At 50.9% G+C, this 23,514-nt stretch overlaps 1 protein-coding gene across 1 annotated transcript in view; it reads right to left on the bottom strand.

Annotated features, from left to right (window-relative positions):
* Lamc3 (laminin subunit gamma 3) overlaps positions 1–23,514 on the bottom strand; it is a 65,536-nt gene that overhangs the window by 26,037 nt on the left and 15,985 nt on the right. The window contains exons 4-13 of the mRNA XM_008825696.2: positions 23,057–23,223; positions 20,682–20,870; positions 20,469–20,586; positions 17,185–17,283; positions 14,187–14,323; positions 9,925–10,035; positions 7,779–7,971; positions 7,532–7,647; positions 3,562–3,786; positions 806–994 (exon numbers count right to left, since the gene is read on the bottom strand). Coding sequence (XP_008823918.1) covers positions 806–994; positions 3,562–3,786; positions 7,532–7,647; positions 7,779–7,971; positions 9,925–10,035; positions 14,187–14,323; positions 17,185–17,283; positions 20,469–20,586; positions 20,682–20,870; positions 23,057–23,223 — 1,544 coding nt within the window. The remainder of the gene's footprint in view (positions 1–805; positions 995–3,561; positions 3,787–7,531; positions 7,648–7,778; positions 7,972–9,924; positions 10,036–14,186; positions 14,324–17,184; positions 17,284–20,468; positions 20,587–20,681; positions 20,871–23,056; positions 23,224–23,514) is intronic.

The following is a 23,514-nucleotide window of genomic DNA, read 5'->3' on the forward strand; positions in this document are numbered from 1 at the left end:
GGACCACAATTTGGGTGCTGGGAATTGAACTAGGGTCCTCTGAAAGAGCAGCAAATGCTCTTAACTACTGGGCCATCTCTCTAGCCCCCCACATTTATTTATTTATTTATTTATTTATTTATTTCTGAGACAGGGTCTCCCTGTAGCTCCAGCTAGCCTGGAACTTGCTATATAGACCAGGTTGGCTTTGAACTCACAGAGTGCTGGGATTAAAGGCGTGCACCACCATGCCTGGCATTTCCACCTTATTTTTTAAACAGTTCCTCAGTGAACACACAGATCACTGGCTCAGCTAGACTGACTGTCCTGCAAGCCCTGGAGATGTTCCTGTTTCTGCCTCCCCAGCACTGGGATGGCAGGTGTGTGCTGCTGTGCCTGGCTTTTGTACATGGGTATTGAGGAGTTAGCTCAAGTCCTCATGCTTGGTCAGTGAGTACTTTACCCACTGATTCACCTCTCCCTCTCTTGAGAGATGCCAAGTTTACCCTAAGGTCTTCCACCTTTGCTGTAATGAGCTCAGGTCCCTTGGCTCTATCTTAAACCACTGAACCTGGTGCAAAGGGGTCAGGGCTTGGGCTCTTTCAAGGTTCAAGTGGGTATGGTCAAAGCCCAGGTCTGCAACAACTTTCAGCAGATTGGGGCTTTGACTAGGAGACCCTGTCCACAGATGTCAGGCTTACCACCCCTAGCACTGGGCTTTTTCCTACCTGTCCTTCCTACAACACCCAGACCCCTCCACTGGAGCCAGAACAGGATCAAGGCATCAGACTCGGTTTTCCTGTGAGGCAATGCGTGAGCCACTCACCTTTCTGGCCAGGGGGGCAGTGGGTACACACCACCTCTCCACTCTCTGGGATGGTTGTACAGGCTGACTGTCCAGGGCATGGACAGGGCTGGCAGTCATCGGCATGGCCTATGAAGGGATTACCGTAGAAACCCAGCATGCAGCGCTCACAAGACGGGCCCTCGGTGTGGTGGCCACACAGGCAGATCCCTGAGGGGGAAGACAAGCGGCTGCTCACCACTGCCTCAGTTCAGAACTCTGGACAGTGAGGAGTCTGGTGGGAGGGACCACAGGGCACATCCTGGTAGACCTGGGGATAGAACCTGTGGTGGGGGTGCAGCGGGCACTGGGGATGAAACATCCAGGTCTGGCTCCCTCTGAATTCACATCTTTTATTAAAATATTTTATTTATTATTATCTTTTTAAATTTTGTGTATGCGTGTATTGCCTGCATGTATGTGAGTGCACCCGTGTCGTGCAATGCCTCAGGGGTCAGAAGACAGCTTCAGGTTCCCCTGGAACTGGAGTTAAGGACAGTTCGTAGCCACCATGTGGGTGCTGAGAATTGAACTCCTCTCACACACAAAAACGTAAAGTCTTTTAAAAAAAAATTTATTATTTTTATGTGTATGAGTGTATTGCCTACATGTATGTGAGTGTACCCGTGTTGCCCAAAGACTGTGGAGAGCAGAAGAAGGTGTTGGATCCCCTGGAACTGGAGTTACAGACAGCTGTTAGCTACCATGCGGGTGCTGGGAATAGAACCTGGGTCTTCTGGAAGAACAGCCAGTGTTCTTAACCACTGAGCCATCTCTCTGACCCCTGAATTGACATCTTAATGCCTCTGTGAATGTGGGTGAATTGTCTGACCCTCTAACTCTAGGCCTCAGTAGCTTCCCTGAAAAATGGGAGTGACACCAGCTGACCTCAAAGGACTCTTGAGAGTTTTTGAGCTCACATACACTGACAGGGTAGAGATGCAGCTCTGCTGCCCTGACTGAGCCAACCTGCACCTCAGGCAACAGATGCCACACCACAGGGATCATGTATAGGACTCAAGGGTATTAGGCATAAGCCAGCATCAGAGCCTGAGAAGGCACTTGTTTATTACTTCATGGTCATTCTGTGTTTGATTTCTAAACCTTTCTGAATGAACAAGGGTCACAGTGACACTGGCTCTCTCTGCCTGTGTGTCCTTTTAACTTTGAGGGAAATACTGGCCTAGGCTTCCAGCCTTTCAGGGGCTCACTCTGTGCAGTCACTGGGGTACCCACAGGTTGTCAGGATGGGAACCCCCTCCTGCCTGCTGGTATCTGAAGATGGAGGAAACTATAGATACCCCACCTCCAGCCCAGCAGCACCCGGTATCTTCTTGGAGTCTGGGGTGCTTAGAAGGGATGTCTCACCATGGGGACAGAAAGAAAGCCAGGATCACCACTACTGGAAGCCCTAGGCAGCCCCCAGCCAGGGCTGAGGCAGGCCAGAATGAAAGGGAGCTTGGGGTGGACAACTCCTATCTCAGCTCTACACCTTCAGGCTTGTTCCTCTTCTTAGAATGAGGAGTGGAAAGTTGTGAAAGGTCAAGGGTTCTGTGGGGATGAAAAATTGGTCCCATCTTATGAGAAGACTATTTCCTCAGTAGAGCTGTTGGGAGCACTGTGTGGGGAAGGGTTAAGAGGCCTCATCTGGGCTCAATTATCAATGTCTGCCAAGGGCACAGGAAAAGAGACTGCTCCATCTGTCAGGCACACCAGAGATCCCACCTGCTCTAGGGAGGCAGCAGGATAAAAGGCCAGTGATGTGTGTGATGGGGAGAGGCCTCCATCAGATCCCTAGCACTTCCTGGTCATGTGAGGTCACTGCTCCACCTCATTCATTAATTCATTAAGGCTGTGAGTAAACAACCTTAATGAATGGCACCCAGACTGGTGAGAGGTACAGCTCTGTCACCTACTGGCCGAGTGGCTAGCCTGCACCTCAAGTCCCTCTCCTGGAAAATGGGATGGTAATAGAGATTACACGAGTGATGTCTGCAGGAGTCATGGATGCGGTGCCAGAGCCAGAAAAGGAAGCAAGGGACCTAATTTATGACTTCCCACTGTCCTGAAAGGACAGGACTTCCCACACCTGCCTTTCCCATGTAAAGACCCCAAGGTCACACAGTTAGCTACAGCTGAGCTTGGTGCAAAGCAGGGCTGTCTGTTTTTGGAGTCTGGGCATCTCCTGACCTTCATGTGGCCTTGTCTCCACGGTCTGGGCTATGTGCACACTATTACCGTCCCCACTGTACAGGTGGGCATGCTTAGTGAGTGACTTTCCCAAAGGCCACAGACCATGAGGGTTGGCAGGTGTGTGTCTCTGGGTTGACACCCATGAGCTGCTGTCATCTGTGTGGCCTTCCAAATATCCTTGTGCTGTCACGTGCTGTGCCCTTAATGCCCCTGCCTTTCCTCACAGCACCCACTAAGTGGCAGGAGCCCAAGAGGTCTTCCCTGGACCTTCTCGGGAAGACAGGGGTGTGCCCCAAGGGAGCATGGGCCTGTAGACAGAAGCCTGCTCAGGCCTCACCAGATGCACACACAGTCTCTTGCACCTAGACTCCAGCTGGGACTTTGTTACAAGACAAGATGCCCAGGCATCAGGGTAAGGATGAACCAGTGCTCCCTGGGGGCCAGACCTTTACAGCTCATGCCATGCTGAACCTGTGAGTGCCAGTCCTCATCACACTCTGCCTGGTATAGCCTAGGGGCCTTAGGATGGGGTTCTGGGCACTCACCTGTGTTGGGGTCACAGGTACCATGCTGGTTACAGGCACAGGGGATGCAGTTGGCATAGGGACCCCCCCGTGGTGTCTCTCTTTTGTATCCTGGAGCACAGAATTCACAGAACTGGCCTGAGTATCCCTGGGGACATGAGCAGGTCTCCACCCAGGAGGCTGGGGTAGCGAGTCCCTGCTGAGGTCGAGCCGATGTGAACCGAACTTCACGAAGGAGTATTTGACCTGCAGAGCGAGGAGAGAGAGGGGGAGAGCTCTCCATGCATCCCCATCCCCAAACCTTTTCTAAGTAGCTGAGACAGGTGTGCTGATTAAAACAGCCATGAATCAACTGTGTGTGTGTGTGTGTGTGTGTGTGTGTGTGTGTGTGTGTGTGCGTGCGTGTTGAGACAGGTTCACTCTGTAGCTCTGGCTGAACTAGAACTTGCTATGTAGACCAGGCTGGCCTTGAATTCACAGAGATCTACCTGCCTCTGTCTCCGGGGTGCTGGGATTAAAAGTATGTGCCACCATGCCTGGCTGCAACTATGATTTTTGAGACAGGGTCTTGCTATGTCACCCATACTGCCCTCAAACTTGTGATCCTTCTGCCTTACCCTTCCAAGTACCAGGATTGCAGGCATGAGCTACCGTGCCCAGCGTCAAGTAATTTTTAAAAATAGTGGCTGTGGGGTAGCTCAGTGCTTAGTGGTAGAATGTGTGCTTGGCATGTACAAGGCCCTGGTTTCAATCTCAGAGAGAGAGAGAGAGAGAGAGAGAGAGAGAGAGAGAGAGAGAGGCAGAGACAGACAGAGACAGAGACAGAGACAGACAGAGAAAGGAGAACTTGAGAATTTTGAGGTAAGATCCATTCTTGGGGCCAGCAAGCTGGCTCAGCAGACAAAAGCACTTGTTGCCCAGAACTCATAGTGGAAGATGAGAATCAACTCCCACAAGTTGTTCTGATTCTCTAACCTCTGCACATGAAGCATATATGTGCCCCCCCATACATACACAAGTAAATAAATTAATTTTTTTTGGTCTTTTTGAGACAGGGTCTCCCTGTAGCCCCAGCTGTCCTGGAAATCACTATGTAGACCAGGCTGGCCTTGAACTCACAGAGATCCGCCTGCCTTTGCCTCCTGAGTGCTGGGATTAAAGGCATGCACCACCACACTCGGCTAAATTAATTTTTTTTAATTTAAGAAGATGTCTCCTCTTATGGAATATTGAGTTTTATAGCTTTAAACAATGGCCTACTCTGACATACTGTGTGTGTGGCAGGTGGGCCTGGGCTGTACAAGGAGGGTAGCTGAGCAAGCCAGGGGGAGCAAGCCAGTGAGCAGCATTCCTCTATGGTCTCTGCTTCAGTTTCTGTCTCCAGGTCCCTTCCTTGAGTTCCTGGCTGGCTTCCCTAGATGATGGACTGTTTACAAAAGTACAGAGTAAAAACCACGCACACAGAAGGTGAAAGCCAGATGCCCCAAATGGGATCTGTGAGAGGGGATTTGGGGTAGGAGAGACGGTTGGTATGGGGATATCACGCATTCAGCCGGGGCAGAGTGGGCAGGGCACTGTGAATAAGTGATCCCACTGAGACTTAAGAGCCCTTCAAGGTCAAATGTGTCACTCCCATTTTGCAGGGAAGGACACCAAGGGAACACGATATTAGACAATTTGCCCCAGTCCATAACTAGGAAGGGGTGAGCTATAACATGCGGTCACCAACTGCGGAGGGAAGTGCCAGAAGGAAATTCTAGAAGCTATTGGAAAGAGTAAAGACAACATTCCTGGGGGAATAGGGGGGTATTGACCCAGGCGAGGAGATGGGAGGTTGGCGAGATGGAGGCAGATAAGCCACAGGCTCCAGAAAGGAAGAAACGGAGGGGAGCTGGGGCCATAAGGGGGTCTGGCTACAACCTCCCAAGCCTGAGCATGAAGGGAATCCCGGGGGAAAGCCGGCTACCTAAGCCACCAGCTCTCAGAGGGAAGCAGAGCTCGGGGCCTTTTGGCTGTCATATGTTGGGAGGCAAAGGCTGTGCTAGATGATACACAGACAGATAGATAGACAGACACACAATGTCCATGTGACTTCCAAACATCCCGCTGGGTGCCCAAAGGACAGAGACACCCCTGTGTAAGCGCCTGAGCTCCATGGATTCTGGCATCTTCAGATGGTTTAAGTGCTTATAGAACCATCCAGTGATGCAGATGCTGCATATGTGGGGGGATCATGGTGTTTGGGTTCACAACTGTCCTGAAAGTCCTTCAGTGGAGACCCTGAGCTAGCAGAATCTGTCCCAATAGCCATTACTAGTGTCCCACCTGCAGCCTCCCACACCATTGCCTCCCCTACACAGTGATCTGGAAAGTATTCCCAATGAATTATGATCCCAAAATTGCAAACCCAGAGGACCTAAAACACAAGGGTCAGTCACAGTGGAGTGTCTGACACTTGGCCTTGCTGAGATGCCCACAGATAAATGTTTGCTTTGCCAAGATGCTGCTCCTAGCAAAGCAGAATCAAACTGGCAAGGCTAAGGAACATTGTGAGAGCTGCCATGGCCTACATGGTGGTACACAGCTGCAATCCCAGCACTTGAGAGGTAGAGGCAGGAAGATCAGGAGTTCAAGGTCAGCTTCAGTTACAAAGTTAGTTCAAAGCTAACCTGAGCTACATAAGATCCTGTTTTAAAAAGAACAAGGAAAGGAGGAGGAGGGGGAAGAAGAGGAGGAGGAGGAAGAGGAAGAGAAAGAATGGGAGGAAGAGGAGGAGGAGGAAGAAGAGGAGGAGGAGGACGAGGAAGAGGAGGGGGAGGAGGAAGAGGAGGGGGAGGAAGAAGAGGAGGAGGAGGATGAGGAGGAGGAGGAGAGGGAGGAAGAGGAGGAGGGGGAGGAGGAAGAGGAGGGGGAGGAAGAGGAGGAGGAGGAGGAGGAGGAGAAGGTAACTAAGGTGGCCAGGCTGTACCACCATCCTCCCCAGGTCCTAGCTCCAGTGCCAGTCACTGCCTCTGGGAGCACCTGTTCCACACGCCTCCTGTACCTCTGCCAGCACTGCCACTTTCTGACCGCATCTTCGTTTCTCCTCAGTCCAGACTTACTACAGCAGGAAACCTCTAATCACTTCTTCATCTTGTCTGGAGGCGGGGGGGGGGCTGAACCTGAGCCCGACAATTTGAACTCCTAGAATTGGGGTGTGTGTATGCCCCCTTATTCCCCGAGGCAGAGTCTCTCACTGAACCTGGAGTTCACTGGTTTGGTTGGACTGGCTGTCCAGGGTTCCTCCTGTCTCTGTCTCCCCAGTGCTGGAATTACTAGTGCAGGCTGCCATGCTTGGCTTTTGGCATGGGTTCTAGGGGATCTGAACTCTGGTCCTCATGTTTGAGCAGCAAGCACTTTACCTTCTAAGCCATCTCCTCGGTCCCCTTATGACTGCCTTTAATTTCCTTTTTACTTCTTACTCTTTACTTCTTAATCTTCATATTGTAAGAGGGTATTAGAGATTTTTAAAAATCCTGTGTAGGTAGGTTGTAACCAGGAAAGGCTAGAGCTTAATTATGCCAATTGTTAGTGACTAGGATGAGGGCTGGTGATAAATGCTAGGTGACAATGTGGGTCCCCCCTCTCTAGGAACCTAGAATACTAATCGGACCCTGGAGTAGCTGAGGGGCAATACCATCAGTGCCCAGCAGGGTCACAGGTCCCAAGGAAAGACAGCACACAGTGATGCTGGACCCTGACAAGGACCAGGGGTCACACTCTATGGTTCTTGCCTGTGTTGCTGGCCACATAGCTGCTCCCTAGAGTTGTCCTCCCTCAGGCACCGCCCCCCCCACCTGTCCACGCCCTGCCCCTATCCTCAGCAATACCTCTGCTGCCTTGGGTAAATGTTCTGCTCTCTCAGAACATCGGAGTCCATGCTGTGAGGACTCCACATGCCCACACAAAGCCAGGACCCATGTTCTTGGGGGCATGCTGTCATCATACTGACCAGAAGGGCCTTGGCCACTGGTCCAGATACGCAGAGCTGTGAGATTGCCAAGCAGCCGCTGGAAGTGAAAGGCGGGCAACGGGGGGTCTCCTGCATCCTCAGAGGTCTCCTGCAAGCTAGAGGGGAGCACCTGCTGTGGGGGTGCCAAGAACTTGGGACTTAGCAGCAGCAGTAGTGTTTCCGGCCCTCAGAGACCACCCTGGCTACCCACCCCACCCACATCTCTCATGACAGGGAGGCCACTTACAGGAACCAGAGTTGCACCTGCCCTGGCTTCCTGGTGTCCTGAGAGCTGGGCAGGTTGGAGGGCCTCAAAGCCAGGGCCAAGTCTGCCCCCTCCAGCCTCAGCTGCACAGGGGGTGGTGAGCCCCCGGGGGTTACGCTGAGGGTCAGTATGAGGGGCTGCCCGTAGCTGAACCTCTGGTCTCCCAGGAACTGCTCTGAAAAGGAGAGGGGAAAACTTTGATATGTCCACATACTTAGCTTGATTCTAACATCTGCTGTCAGCAAGTATAAACTGAAATGAGACAGGCCTGTAGAGGATAGACAATACTGAGCCAGGGCTGGGGAGCTGGCTCATGGGTAAAGCACCTGACATCCAAGTGTGAGGACTGGAGTTTCCCAGGACCCACATAAACGCTTGCCTATAATTCCAGCCTCTGAAGTCTGAAACTGGGGCTCCTCCGAGCAAGCTGGCTAGCGAGACAAGCCATACTGGTAAGCTCTGAGTTTGACTGAGAGGTCCTGCCACAAAGAATAAGGTGCAGGAGTGATGGAGGACGAGTCTCAGCATCAACTGTGAGTCTCCACATGCACTAGCACCCATACAGGCAGGTGTGCCCACATATATGCAAACATGCATACACACATGTACAACATACAACACACACAGACACACGTGAAAACAGAAAAAGAAAACACTGGACCCTTTGCAGCGGATGCCCGCAAGTGACAAGCCTTTGCCCGGTCTCACAAGTAAGTGACGCCTGCAATCATTCAGGGTTGGCTTGTGCTCTTGACAATCCTGAACTGTTGTTTTGGGAGGGAAGTCCAACAGACAACAGTCTGATAGAGCAGAGGAAATACAACGGCCATTGGCCACCACAGAATCCCATGTCCACCAGGAAGACAGCCAGGTATAGAGCTTTTGCTTAGTGCAGTGTGTCTGCTGTTCTGGTAAGAAGTGGTGATGTACTAGTGTGTGAGTCATGGAAAATAAATTATGTGGGTTGGGGGAGATGGTTCAGTGGGTAAAGTGCCTGCTGTGCAAGCAGGAGGACTTGCGTTTGATTCCTAGCACCCTTGTAAAAGCTGGGTGCAGGGTCAGTAACCCCTAGCACTGGGGGAGCAGAGACAGGTGGGTCCCTGGAGCTCATTGGTCAGCCAGTTCAGCCAATGGGTGAGCTCGGTGTTTAGTAAGGGACTATCTCAAAAACTCAGTGGAAAGTGACAGAGGAAGACACCCACTACCAATCTCTGGCCACACACACACACACACACACACACAATTGTGCTATTCAGTGGTTCCATGTATGTATGGTCTAATAGAAGAATCATAACACCTGAGGTGTCCCAACCCTAATCCCTGGAGTCTGCACAGAGGGAGGGTTGACCAGAAAGGGGAGATTAGGCTACAGATAGAGTTGGGGTGTTAGTCTACTGGCCATGGAGGAGGGGGAGTCTTTCGGATTATTCAATGGCGTCCAAGAGAACCTCCAGAGAGAGGGAGGTGGAGGTCAGTGGTGGTTGTGAGGACAGCTGCTCCAAAGGCGGAGGAGGATGTATGTCTGAAAAGGGAAATGGATTCCACTGGAGCCTCGGGAGGGAACACAGCCCTGCTGACACCTTGATGTTAGCTCTGTGACACCTGTTCCATGTTTTGGACTTCTAGAACACTAAGAGAATAAACATGTGTGCTTTCTGCCACTGACTCTGCGGCAGCTTGTCAGCACATGTTGTGGTTGGTGCCCAAGCTCATGTTGAAATTGAATCCCACATCATGAGGTGTTATGAGGTAGGAATTTAGTTTGACTGAAGTGTTAGGGTGAGGTTTCTGGGAAGTGACTAGGACAGAATGTAATGGTTGGGATGGACCCCCCCATGGTGAGGATGAAGCCCCCATGGTTGAATCTAGAAAACAGGAAAGAGACCAGCCATATGCACAAGCTCCCTGCCTCCATCTACAGGACACCTTGTACCACCTCAGGACTCTGCTAGCAAGAAAGTCATCACTAGATACACACCTCGCCCTAGGACCAGAACTCAGCCCAAATAAACCTCAGTCCTTCAGAACCCATCCACTTTATCCACCATGTGATTAGCAATGGAAACTGGTCACCACCCAGAAGCAGACAGGGACCTGGGTGGTGTGACTGGCAAGGACCTTCACCTACCAGGTGCTGAGAGCTCTTCCCCGCCTTGCAGGCCCAGGAGAACCCCACTCCGGATCCATTTGGGGGGACGCTCCGAGGCCCCCATGGCTCTGGCTTGCCAGCCACCAGCTCCTAGAAGGCAAACAGAATATTCATCTTATCAGTGTGAGGCTGAAGGGGGGGCCTCCAGTGACAGGTCCAGCAGAGGTCTGAAGTAGGGGAGAGCCCCAGGAGCTGGCTCTGCCTCTGCTGAGGCATGGGGTCATGGTCATATCTTAGGCTTAGTCAGGCCTTCAGACAGCTGCCTTCTTCTCTTTATCTTCCCTCCTCTGCACCCTCATCTCTCTTTGTCTCTGTCTCTATCTCTTTCTTTCTTGGGGTCTCATGTAGCCCAGGCTGGCCTCAAACTCACTATGTAGTCAAAGATGACTTTGAACTTCTGATCCTCCTGCCTCCACCTCCCAAGTGCTGGGATTACAGGTATGTGCCATCATGCCTGGTTTATGTGGTGCTGGGATCAAACCCAGGGCTGCATGAATGCTAGGCAAACACTATCAACTGAGCTATGACCTCATCAACCCTCTCTTGACTTTCAGGTTCATGGTAATTAAGCCCATGCATTCTGGGAGGTCACCTGGCTAGGAAGGGATCCAGCCAGGGTGGGAACCCAAGACTCGTGATCCTCAGTCCAAGTTTAATCACTCATCCCTCTAATGAAAGGGATGAGCTCAGCCCACAGAGCAAATGACCATAAATAGGTGCTGTCCGGGGGGCAGCTGGGAAAAGGGTGGAAACCACACACATGACAACCAAGGGGGAAGAGGGGTCCCAAAGGGGAATCCTGGGCCTCATTTGGCTAGACTACTTCTGTCCCTTACAGGCTGTGTGACCCTGGATGAGCCTCTCTGAAGTTAGCTCCTTGTTTTTCAGAACAGGGCAGAGAATTTCTGCAGCCCAGCAGGAGTCCTCACAATGGGTTTGGACATCATGGGGAGACCCCTGAGGTTTTTTGAGGGGGCCTGTGGAGATGGAACTATCTTCTCACTTGCAGTAGGAAGCTGACTGTGTTTCATTCTGTTGCTGGCACAAGCAGGCAGTGGAGTTTTCTAGAAGCTGCAGGATGTGCACTGCCCCGCAGATGGGTGGCAGAGGAGATGTGAGGAGCAGCTGGCTTGTGCTAAGCCAGGTCTTAAAGGGACTCAGAAAAACACAGGAGCAGCACAGCACTCACCAAATGTTTTGTCTTTTAAAAACAGTCATTTGGGGTCTGGAGATGTGGCTCAGAGGTTAAGAACACTGGCTGCTCTTGAAGAGGACCTGGGTTCAGTTCTCAGCACCCACATAGCAGCTAACAATCATCCATACCTCCAGTTCCAGGGTTCCAGTGCCCTCTTCTGGTCTCTGTGAGTACTGCATACATGTAATATGCTTATATACATGCAGGGAAACACTCATACATATAAAATAATATAATTTTATTTTAAAAAATATTTATTATTATTTTTATTTTATGTGTATGAGTATATTGCCTGCATATGAGTGCACCCGTGTTGTGCAGTGCCACGGAGGTCAGAAGAAGGCTTTAGAGTCCCCTGGAACTGGAGTTAAGGACGTCATGTGGGTGCTGGGAATCGAACCCGGGTCCTCTGCAATAGCAGTCAGTGGTCTCAACTGCTGAGCCATCTCTCCAGCCCCTATTTTTATTTATTATTTGTATTTTATGTGTTTGCATGTATTGCCTGCATGTAGGTAAGTGTACCCATGTCATGCAATGCCTGTGGAGAACAGAAGAGACTGTCAGATTCCTTGGAACTAGAGTTACTATGGACAGTTGGTAGCTGCCATGTGGGTGCTGGGATTCGAACCTGGGTCTTCTACAAGAACAGTCAGTGTTCTTAACTGCTGAGCCATCTCTCCAGCCCCAATAATATAAATTTTAAAAGTTAAAAAAACAAAGTTATTTGGTGGGCTGGGATACAGCTTAATTGGTAGAGCACTCGCCTAGCATGCACAAAACCTCGGCTTCCATTCCCAGTACTGCAAAAACCAGGCATGATGCGCACACCTGTAATCTCAGCATTCAGAAAGCAGAGGCAGGAAGATCAGGAGGTTAAGGCCAGCTTTAGCTACACAGTGAGTTCGAGGCCAGCCTGGGCTACACAAAACCTGTCTCCCCAAAAAAGGTTTTTGTTTTTGTTTTCACAGAACTGTGAAAAACCAAATAATGTAATAGGTTCATAGTGATGGTTTAAAGATGAATTAGGGGCCGGAGAGATGGCCCAGTGGCTAAGAGCACTGACTGCTCTTACAGAGGACCCGGGTTTGATTCCCAGCACCCACATGGCAGCTATGAACTGTCCTTAGCTCCAGTTCCGGGAGGATCCAAAGCCCTCTTCTGACCTCCGCAGCATTGCACGACACGGGTGCACTCACATACATGCAGGCAATACACTCATACACACACACACACACACACACACACACACACACACACACACACACACACACACACACACACACACACACACACACACACAAAGATGAATTAATGAGGGGTTGGGGACATGGCTCAGTGGTTAAGAGCACTGGCTGCTCTTGCAACCTGGGTTGGTTCAATTCCCAGCACCCACGTGGCAGCTGACAATCATCCATAACTCCAGTTTCAGGGGATTCTGCACCTTCTTCTGACCTCTGCAGGCATTGCATGACACAGGTGTACTTACATGCATGCAGGCAATATACATGAAAATAAAAATAATAAATAAAATATCTTTTAAGTGTATTAATGAATAACATTTGAATCACTTGAGTTCTTTGGGGTTTTTGTTGCGGACTGATTTCTCTTTTTTAAATATTTTATTTATTATTTTTATTTTCTGTGTACGAGTAATATATTGCCTGTATGGATATAAGTGTGGATCCTCCCGGAACTGGAGCTAAGGACAGTTCATAGCTGCCATGTGGGTGCTGGGAATCAAACCCGGGTCCTCTGCAAGAGCAGTCAGCGCTCTTAACTACTCAGCCATCTCTCCAGCCCCAGAACTGATTTTTCTTTAAGGTAGGTTTTGCCTCTGTAGTCCAGGCTGGCAGGGAATTTGAAGTCCTCCTGCCTCAACTTCCTGAATATTCTTATTACAGGTGTGCATACCTGGCTTATCAGTTTCCTTTCTAAGACATCAGCTATCCCTATAAGCAACCTGGAGGCATTACAGGGTTTTAAGGTCATCAACAGTTTTCAAGGGCATAAAAGGACCCAGGGACCAGAAGGTTGAGAATCTCTGCAAAGTGCTGTAAAATGGGCTGAGATGGAGACGCAGCTCAAGGTGACAAGACATAACCATACCATCCTTTCTTTTGGAAGAGAGGCTGAAACAGGATCTCATGCAGCCCAGGCTGACAAACTCACTATGTAACTGAGGATGACTTGAACTCCTGACCCTCCTTCCTCCACCTCCCAAATGATGGGATCACAGGCATGTATCATCCCACCCAGTTTAAGCAGTACAGAGGATGGAGAGCAGGACATCACGGATACTAGGCAAGGACTCCACCAACTGAGCTACATCCATAGCCCTCACCATACTGTCTTAGGATTCAGAAGACAAGCCTGGTCAGAGAGCATCCTGGACTGGCTGGCCACTGCCACACACTGCCCTGCTTTCTGTGTAATGTCCAGAAGAGGGCGCGCTGCCCCTGCCTCTGAGCACCCTAGAGTCCAGCCTGAGGTTCAGTCCCCAGCCTCTGGGTTCCTGGTAGGGAACTGCTCTATGGGGCATGGATGGGCACACTGGCTCTGGTTTAATGCAGAGCTCAGAGCTCAACTCCTTCCTGCTCCAAAGCCAGAACAATCCCAGATGGGCCTGGACCTTGTCTGTAAAATGGAATAGAGAACACCTGCCTGCAGGGCTGCTGAGACTCCTTGCAATATGGAGCTCAGCAAACCGTGTCTGGTATACAACAGGCACTTAATAAGTGGAGGTCAAGCGTCTGACTAGGAATCTTCAGCACTTAGCTATGCTAAGGGATGTTAACCTTCATAATGTGACTGAGATTCCCCTACAGATCCCAAATGGTGCGGCACACTTCCAGCCTCCCAGCACCACCCTGGGGATAAACTGCTAGTGACAGGGAAGGAGGCAGTGGGTGGTAGGCGGGTGCTTGGGGCCTAGAGAGTCTCTCTAAAAGGGGCATAGAAGGGTGCTCCCTGCCCCAATTTCCAATGCCAGATCCCCAGCCTGGGCAGGGAGTGACACCTTGGGAGGCAGTCACAGAAGGCTGCTTACCCTGACGGAAGTCTGAGAGGATGTAGTGTGTCTGGAACCCTGCAGCGGGGGCACACACCTTGGAGTGGCCATAGCAAAAGCAGCGACTGCACCCAGCTGGATTGTGAGGCTGCAGGTTAAACGTCCCAGGGCGACATCTGTAAGAGAGTCAGGCAGAGTCACATGTCCCAGACAGGACCGGATTGGACCAGGATCCAGTTCGACTATTTGGAATCCGGGGGAAACTTAAGAAAAACATTTTTTTTTTCAGAATTACAAAGAATTACACAGACAGGACAGACAGTTCCCATGTCTGCTGCCCTGCCTCTTCGCTGTTGACATACGACCTTGAAGCCAAGAGATTAACATTGTTTAATGTTAACAAACTCCAGGCTGTGTCACAGGATTCCTTTTCTTTTCCCACTAACATATTTTCCTGCTCCAGGACCCTGTAAGGACCCAGAACTACATTTAGCTGTGCCTTTGACTCCTCTGATTTGTAACTTTCCTTGTCTCTCCTGACTTTGACACTGTCATTTTTTGTTTTGTGAGACAGGTTCTTTTTTTTTTTTTTCATCTTTTTTTAAGACAGGGTCTCCCTGTAGCCCCAGCTGCCCTGGAACTCACTATGTAGAACAGGCTGGCCTTCAACTCACAGAGATCTGCCTGCCTCTGCCTCCCTAGTGCTGGGATTAAAGGCGTGCACCACCACGCCCAGCTTGAGACAGGTTCTTATTATGGACCCAAGCCTGGCTTTGCAGACTCAGTGACCCTCCTGCCTCAGCCTCCCAAGTGCTGGCATTACAGGCATAGGCCACTATACCTGGGTCAACTATGACACTTTAAAAAAATACTTTATGTGACAGGCATGGTGGCACATGACTTTAATCCCAGCAACTTGGGAGGTAGAGACAGGTGGATCTCTGTGAGTTCAAGACCAGCCTGGTCTACATAGTGAGTTCCAGACCAGCTGGGGCTACAAGGAGACCCTGTCTCAAAAAAGACCAAAATAATATTTTTTAAAATTTTTATTTGATGTGAATGAATGTATTGCCTGCATGTACACAAGTGCACCTGCATCATGCAATGTCCATGAAGCCAAGAGATTAACATTGGTTAATGTTAACAAACTCCAGGCTGTGTCAGGAGATCAGAAGAAGACCCTAGAACAAGAGCTATGGACAGTTGTCACCACCATGTGGGTGCCGGGAACTGAACTTGGGTCCTCTGAAAGAGCAGCCGGTGCTCTTAACGGCTGAACCATTTCTCCAGCCCCTGCCGCAACACTTTTGAAAAGCATCACCCAGCCATATTTTCAGATGCCCTTCAATGTAGGGCTGCCTGACAATTTTTTATTATTTATTGTAAAATTTTATGTGATGAGTGTTTTGCCTACATGAGTGCACTCACATTGTGCACGCAGTACTGCAGAGGCCAGAAGGGACACTGAATCCCCTGGAACTGGAATTACAAACAGTTGTTAGCCACCATGTGGGTGCCGGGAACTGAACGCAGGTCCTCTGAACTGCTGAGCCATCTCTCCAGCCCTCTGTCAGACATTTTCCCGTGATAAGACTGGCATAACGGGATGGGGGGACGATGCACACAGAGGTGTCCATGTCATAGCATAGGACATGAAGCCTATGTGACACCAGCAGTGGTTGAACCTCCATCCCCAGCCACAGTATTGTCCAATCAGTTTCTGGACTAAACAGTTGCTGCAGCCCAGTCATTAGAAGTGAGAAGATAGCAGAATGTGGCAGTGTGTACCAGTAATCCCAGTACTCAGGCCATAAAGGCAGAGGACCAGGAGTTCAAGGTCATCTTCAGCTACATAGCAAGTTTGAAACTAGCCTAGGCTTGTTACAAGAGACTCTGTCTCCAAAAAAATAAAAGAAAATTTTAAAAAAAGAATCATGGGTCAGGTGCAGTGGTGCACACACTTTAATCCCAGCACTTGTGAAGCAGAGGCAAGTGAATCGTTATGAGTTCAGGCCAGCCTGGTCTATACAGCAAGTTCAAGGCCAGCCAGGGCTACATAATAAGACTGTATCGAAACTAAACTAAAATAAATAAGAAGCAACATTACTCAAAGGAGGGGATGAAGTACCCAGAGGGAGGAGTACCCAGGAACCTGAACACATGCAAACGCCATCACGGTAATTAATAAAGACTTCCAGGGAAATATCTTGAGGCCACACAAATGCCTTTTCTAGCTCACACTAGCATTATTGTAGCTGCTGTCCACAATAATCATCGTTATGACGTTCTAACCCTGACTTCCAAAGGCAGATTTGCCCCTCTGTCCTCATTTATTTAACTGATCAGCTACTGGTATCAATAGGAGGCTGTGGATCTCATGCTTCAGGCTATAATGCAATCCCATCGTTACTTATCTTGTTGCTCAACTTATTCCAGCTCTGGGACTTCCTACACACTGGCTCCTGAATCATTTTCACATGGGGCAGAGACAGTCGCATCTCAGCTCAGTTGGTAGGGGCTTCTTGGAGCAAGGCATTGAGAAGGACCTTGAGGTTAAGACTGTTGTGCTCTATTGGTGATGTCTGCCATGGGTGTGAGATGGGAGGGCTGTCTCAAGTCTCCCTTGATGATGTCTGCTATGAGTGTGAGATTCGGAAGGCTGTAACAGCCCTCCATTGGTGATGTCTGCCACAGGTGTGCGATGGGAGAGTTGTAGTACGCTGGCATATGTATTTGCTAGATAAACTCTTCCCTATCCTTTCTAGAGTTTTCTTAGGATTCTAGCCTTGAAGCATTCATCCATTTCCTTAGCAAATGAACCCTCTGTGGTGTTGGATCAGAGTATAAACAGTGTCATGGAGCCTTTGGGTAACTTCCCTGGTGGCAGGCCCCTGGAGCTTCAGAAAGAGTGTAGGTGATGGGCTTGCCCAAGTGTTTAAGGACCCTGCCCCACCTCCAGTTCCCCTCTACAGCTTTGCTGCCTCACCAGAGACCCCTGATGTCACTTACTGCAGCCCATGTTGGTTAGCTCACCCACCTGTCACACAGATTGCCTTCAACGTTATCTTTGCAGGGGCAGCGCCCACTTCGGGGGTCACAGGTACCTAGGCTGCCAGCAACATTGCAGGTGCAGGGTCTGCCAAAAAAACAGGGCAAGGGGACATGTGTCCAAAGAGCAACTCCAGAGTGGGAACAGCCTGTCCTCAGGAGCAATCTCCCCACCCTTCCCTACTCCTGAGAAGACCGGACACCAGATGACCCAAGAGCCTGTGCCTGACTTCACTGTTCCCACCTCACCAGGAAGTGCCCTGCCCGTCTACTGGTGCAGTGATGCCTCTGTATGCACCAGTACTCTGTCCATCCATCACCTGAGCTCCCACTTAGCATCTGCCTACCTTCGAACCACCTACTTGTCCCTCCATTGGTGCATGTGTCCACCCATCTACCTGTTTTATTCATCCTTCTATCCCTCAACCTCTCATTCACCTATTTCCTCATTCATCTGCCCACTCACCTCCATCCATCCATTCATCCATCCACTCCTCTCCATCCATCCATTCATCCATCCACTCACTTCAATCCATCCATTCATCATTCATCTATCCATTCACTCACCTCCATTCATCCACCTACTCATCCATCTACCCAAGCTTCCATGTATCTATCCATTCATTTATCCAGCCACTCACCCATCCATGTACCCCCCCCACTCACCCATCTGTCCACCCATCCACGAATCCATACAACCATCTGTCCGTTTGCCACTGCTCTGTGGTTTGTGTTGTGGAAGGAGATGGACAGTCGCATGGTGGCACCAGGGAGGGGCATCTAACCTAGCCTGGGAGAATGACAGGGGCTGAGGGAGGAGCAAGGGGCTTCTGGAGGGAGCAGTGCCTCAGAGAGGACCAAAGAATGGGTAGCAATGTACTAGGCACAGGCAAAGGGGGTGAGGCTGGGGGAAGGAACACACTATGGTTTAGAGGAACAGTCAGAGTAAAGGTCCCAAGGCCAAGACGTGGGAAGCCACCAGGTTCGGGTTCAATATTTTGTTTATTTGTTTTTATGGTTCTGGGGATGGAACCCAGGGTCTTGTTCATGCCAGGCAAGTGCTTTCTCTACCCTTGAGCCCTAACCCCAACTTTAAAGGGTGTTTCTGTGCCACCATGCCTGCCCAACAAACTTCTTCTGCCTTTCACTTGTATGGAAACACTGTCATCGTGCTCATTTCTTTTAGTGTGGTTCTGTGTGTGTGCGTGTTCACGTGTGTATATGTAGCATTTATGAATTCATGTTTATGCGCATATGTGTAGGTGTGTGCTCATGTGTGTGGCGGTCAGAGGCTGGTGTCAGGTGTCTTGTTGCCCATCTTACGTTTTGAAACAAGGTTTCTCACTGAATTAGGAGCTTACCAATTTGGCAAGATTGGCTGGCCAGCAATCTCCTGGGATCCACTTATCTCTGCCTCTGTCCCCCAGGTCTCCAGCACTGGGGCTACAGATGTGCACTGCCACACCCAGCTTTTGTGGCTTCTACATGTTGCTGCGGATCTGAACTCAGGTTCTCATATTTGCACAGCAAGCACTTTACCAACCAACTGAGACATTTCCTCAGCTTCAACAAGTTCATTTAAAAGTGCTTCTAAGGGGCTGGAAAGATGGCTCAGTAGTTAAGAGCACTGGCTGTTCTTGCAGAGACCAGGGTTTGGTTCCTATCACCTACATGATGGCTAACAACCATCCCAAACTCTAGTTCCAGGGGATCCAACCCCTCTTCTGGCCACCAGTGGGCATTTCATAACACAGATACACTTACATACATGCAGGCAAAACACTCATATACATAAAATAAAAATAAATCAAAAGAAATGTGGGGGGGTGATAGTAGCTTCTAGCCTGGCATGCAGGAAGCCTTAAATTCAATAAAGAAATGTGGGGGGTGATAGTAGCTTCTAGCCTGGCATGCAGGAAGCCTTAAATTCAATCCCTGCTACTACATAAATTAGGCTTGGTGGTGCACACCTGTAATCTCAGCACTCAGGAGTCAGATGGGAGGTTATCTTTGGCTACACGGCGAGTTTGAGGACAACATGTGCTATAAAAACCAAGACTCAAAAACAAAGCTTCTAAACCCTTTTGTAATTTTGGTCCCTGTGTGTTTGAATGAACTGATGGTGACCGTGTTTGGTCCCTCTTCTGAGATCCAGCCCATGGCTGACCTGTTGATCTCACTCCCCTCAGCCAGGTAACACTCACTCCCAACATGTGGACACAACGCCCTGCCTCCCTGCCAGCTTCTATCTGCCCACCCCCCATCTCCTGCTCTAGGGCCAGCCTCCATCCTGTCTTCCTCCTTGGTCTTCTGTTACCACATACTCGGGTTCTGGAATCTGCCTCTCCCCTCCCTCCCTCCTCATGGCCAGCCCTGCTCCTGCCGCAGCCTCCATCAGCCTCTCCACTGCTTCCTGCCTTGGCCCTCCTGCCCACAGCCCTCCTCGGCCCTCCTGAGGTCCCCACTGCACCAGGCCCTCTTTACACCTAGCCTTGGCTGTGCTCCTCACCTGGACCACCTGTCGCTTCATGTTCTATGGTCCTCAATCATCAGGCCTTAAGCTCTGCCTGGGGCTCTGCCCCTCTTATAGCAAGCTGGCCTCCTGGGCAGAGGGTCATGGCTGTGCTTCCACAAGTCTCCCACCCTGTACTGCAATGGGCTGGTCAAGTCTCTCTGTATTTACAGGCACTGGCTAGCTCCAGTTCTTTTATTTTGTTTGTTTTTTGTTTTATTTTGAGACAGAGTCTCCCTGTAGCTCCAGCTGGTCTGAAACTCACTATGTAGACCAGGCTGGCCTCATCTCACATGGATCCTCCTGCCTCTGCCTCCGAAGTGCTGGGATTAAAGGTGTGTTGCCATGATGCCTGGCTAGCTCTAGGTACTTTTCTAAACTTTATTATTTTTTATTTTATGTATATGAGTGTATTGCCTGTATGTGTGTAAGTGCACCTGTGTTGTTCAATGCCCACAGAGGTTAGAAGAGGGTGTTGGAGCCTCTAGTACTGGAGTTATGGGCAGCTCTAAGGCACCATGTGGATGCTGGGAATCAAACCTGGATCCTTTGCAAGAGCAGCTAGTGCTCTTAACTGCTGAACCATCTCAACAGCCCCTAGCTTTAGTTCTTATACGACTAGGGCACAGTGGCTATAAGGTAAGAAAATGTTGAGGGGGGATGTGGGTGTGGGGACAGGTTGGGGTCCACCCCCTCTCTGTCTTATTGAGTCCAAACACACAGCATGGGCCTCTATCCCTGGTCCCTTCCTGCCTACTCACCTGCAGCCTCCCTCGCTGAGCGAGTGGTACCCAGGCCGGCAGCGGTCACACTTCCAGCCCGTCACTGTGGGCTTACAGTTACAGATGCCTGAGCTGTCACACTGGAGGCTCAGGGAGCCTGGGGAGGAAGGGCAGAGGACAGTGGTGGGTGGTGAGACTGCTGAGGGGCTGAGGGCTGCTGATGGGGTAAACAGTGGGGCCAGGACCACTTACCCGCAGGATGGCAGTCACAGGGTTGGCACGATATCCTCGGGTCCCGGCGGTAATAGTTTTTCTCACAATGTTCACAGTGTGGCCCGGCCGTGTGGTCGCGGCAGTGGTGACAGCGGCCGCCATGGCCCGTGCTCCGGAAGAGCTCCCTGTCAAACGTACACTCCTCGGAGCGGCCGCTACAGTTGCAAGCTGTGAGCGGGCAGAGGATTGTGTGTGTGAGTGAGTGGCCAGCTCTGCTGGGAGGCATTGCTACACTCTGGACCAGGCAGTTCAAGGAAGGCTCTGATGGTTAACCTTGATTGCCAACTTGGCAGGATCTAGGAATCACTTAGGAGACAGAACTTTCGGCGTGTCCCTGAGGGGGTTTCTAGATTGAATTAATTGAGCAAGGAAGATCCACCTAAGACGAGTGCTGGCATCCTATGGGCTGGGTTCCATACTGAATAAAAAGGAGCAATCGAGCTGAGCACCAGCCTTCATCTTTCTCTGCTTCCTGACTGTGGACACAACATGACTAGCTGCCTCATACTCCTGCTGCCACGATTTCCTGCCATGGTGGGACTACCCCCTCAAACCATGGGCACAAATAAACCCTTCCTTCCTTCCATTGCTTTTGTCCAAGATGGATGTCAGGCCCAGCTTGATCAAGAACACAGAGCCCAATCAATTGATATTCCAGAACAGGAATTTTTTTTTTTTTTGGTCCTTTTGAAACAGGGTCTCCCTGTAGCCTCAGTAGTCAGCAGGCCTGGAGCTCGCTATACAGATCAGACTGGCCTTGAACTCACAGAGATACACCTGCCTCTGCCTCCCAAGTGCTGGGACTAAAGGTGTGTGCTACCATGCCGGGCTCAAAACAGGATATTCTTTAAGAGTAAGATGAGTGCTATTAATACTCTGAGGTGACACCGTCTTCCTGGAGGAAGTCACAGTTATGTTGAATTTGAAGTGGAGCAGAGAGGAGTTGGAACAGAAGGAGAAGATGGAGCCATGTTCTAGACACAAGGAAAAAGTTTGGACCAAGAAACAAGATCTGCTTGGTATGGGTGTGTGAAGAGGCTGGCTGCAGACAGCATGTCCTGTGATGGGCGGGAAGGGGCGACATCGTCAGTTGAGTGGTGTATAATGTCCGGGCAGTGGGTAGGAGGCTGGGAGCCTGGAGCTCCAGGTGGTGGGCTGCAGTGGTTAGTGACTCCCCATAGCAGGGAGGAGCCATGGGGTATAAGCAGGAAAGGAATGCAACTGAATTGGCTCTTTTTCAAAACTTCACTACAGGCAGAGCAGGCTGGAGGCCGGACACAGGGAAGAGGAGGGCTGCAGGCACCCAGAGGGGAGGTAACAGGTGGTGGTGGCGGTATTGTGGGACAAGTTAAAGGAATCGGAGAGATATTAAAGAGGCTGAATTCGGGGCTCAGATGCTGCCTAGGCTCAGGGTGGGGACGAGAAGCCAGGCATGAAACACCACCTTCCATCATGGTGACTGAGGACAGAGATTTGACCACATGGGTAAGGATACCTCAGGGAAAGCAGTCTGCACTTTGGAGTCCTCACTATGGAGATAGGCATAGACTTGGTACCAAGTAGGGAACTAGCACGGCAGGCTGGGGGAGGCAGGTCAGCAAGCCAAGAGGAACTCATTAGGACTGGGGTGGCCCTCAAGGCAGTTCCTGTGGACAGCTCCCTGTCCCAGGAAACAAGCTGTCCCTTCCCCACCCCAGTCCTGGCAGGCCCAAGAGGCCAGCCTCCAGGTTGAATGCAAACTGAGAGTGTTCCTCCCTCAGGCATTGGTCACTGCGCCTGGGGAGCCAGGGGACACTGGCAGGGCTGGGGAGAGTGGAACAAATGTGATGCTGGGGTGGCTGGTACACCGACTGCGAGGGTGCCTCCCATTCCACTGTCCCTGTAGAAGGTTCCAGGGCCCCTTCCTCCCTCCATCAGTGTGTCTTTGAGGTTGGGCAGGCAGAGCCATACAATACACAGTTGGAACATCAAAGGGCTGCTGGGGACTGTGGGGGACTGTGGGAAAGGCCGTGTTGGGCGGGTCAGTACCCTGCCAATGGGAAGGGGGAACTGGATTTCATTAGCAGCCAGCCGGGGTTGCAGCAGTTAAACAAAAGGATAAGTCAAGTTTGGGGACCTTCCCACCCTCCCACCACAGGCGCCTTTCTGGGTGGACTCGTCCTGGGGTAGTGACTTGTGGAGGGACACTGAGGTTCAAGTGCTCCCCTCGGTTCCCCTTCATCTCTCCGTCACAGCTGGGACCCCCACACTACACGCCAGGCCCACCCAGGAGCAGCTCCCCTAGTGAGGTTGTGGGGGGTGGATCCCAGGCCAGCATCACCAGCCTGGGGCCCTGCTGCTGGAGGGGCACTCACGCAGACACTCGTTGGCGGCTTCCGCGGTGCCACGAGCCCACGGGCGATCCTGGAAGAAGGGCAGGCAGCGCTCGCAGTCCACGCCCGTGGTGTTGTGCTGGCATCGGCAGGCCAGCTGGCCCATCTCGTCAGGGCCACACTCGCTGGCGTGACCGTTGCATTTACACCTGGGGAAAGTATCCGGAGGAAGGAGTCTAGGGATGAGTTCAATACTGGTACCCTTTGATTCTAGCTGGAGTGTAGGCATACCTGAGCCCTGATGGGACACTTTGGGGCTGCAGTAAGAAGATTCCTGGGGTTCCTAAACTCTCTATGGAATAAACCCCTTAATCTTCTTTGAGAATCTGAGGCATGGTCAGCTAGCTAGCAAGTGGCTGCCGTAGAAAGTTTCTGCCTGGGCAGAGTCCCATCTTGGGGCAACTTGGGACCCAGGAAGAAATCAATTCAGTCTCCTGGGT

The sequence above is a fragment of the Nannospalax galili genome, unplaced genomic scaffold (assembly GCF_000622305.1).
Source record: "Nannospalax galili isolate Female #2095 unplaced genomic scaffold, S.galili_v1.0 scaffold290, whole genome shotgun sequence".
Lineage (NCBI taxonomy): Eukaryota > Metazoa > Chordata > Mammalia > Rodentia > Spalacidae > Nannospalax > Nannospalax galili.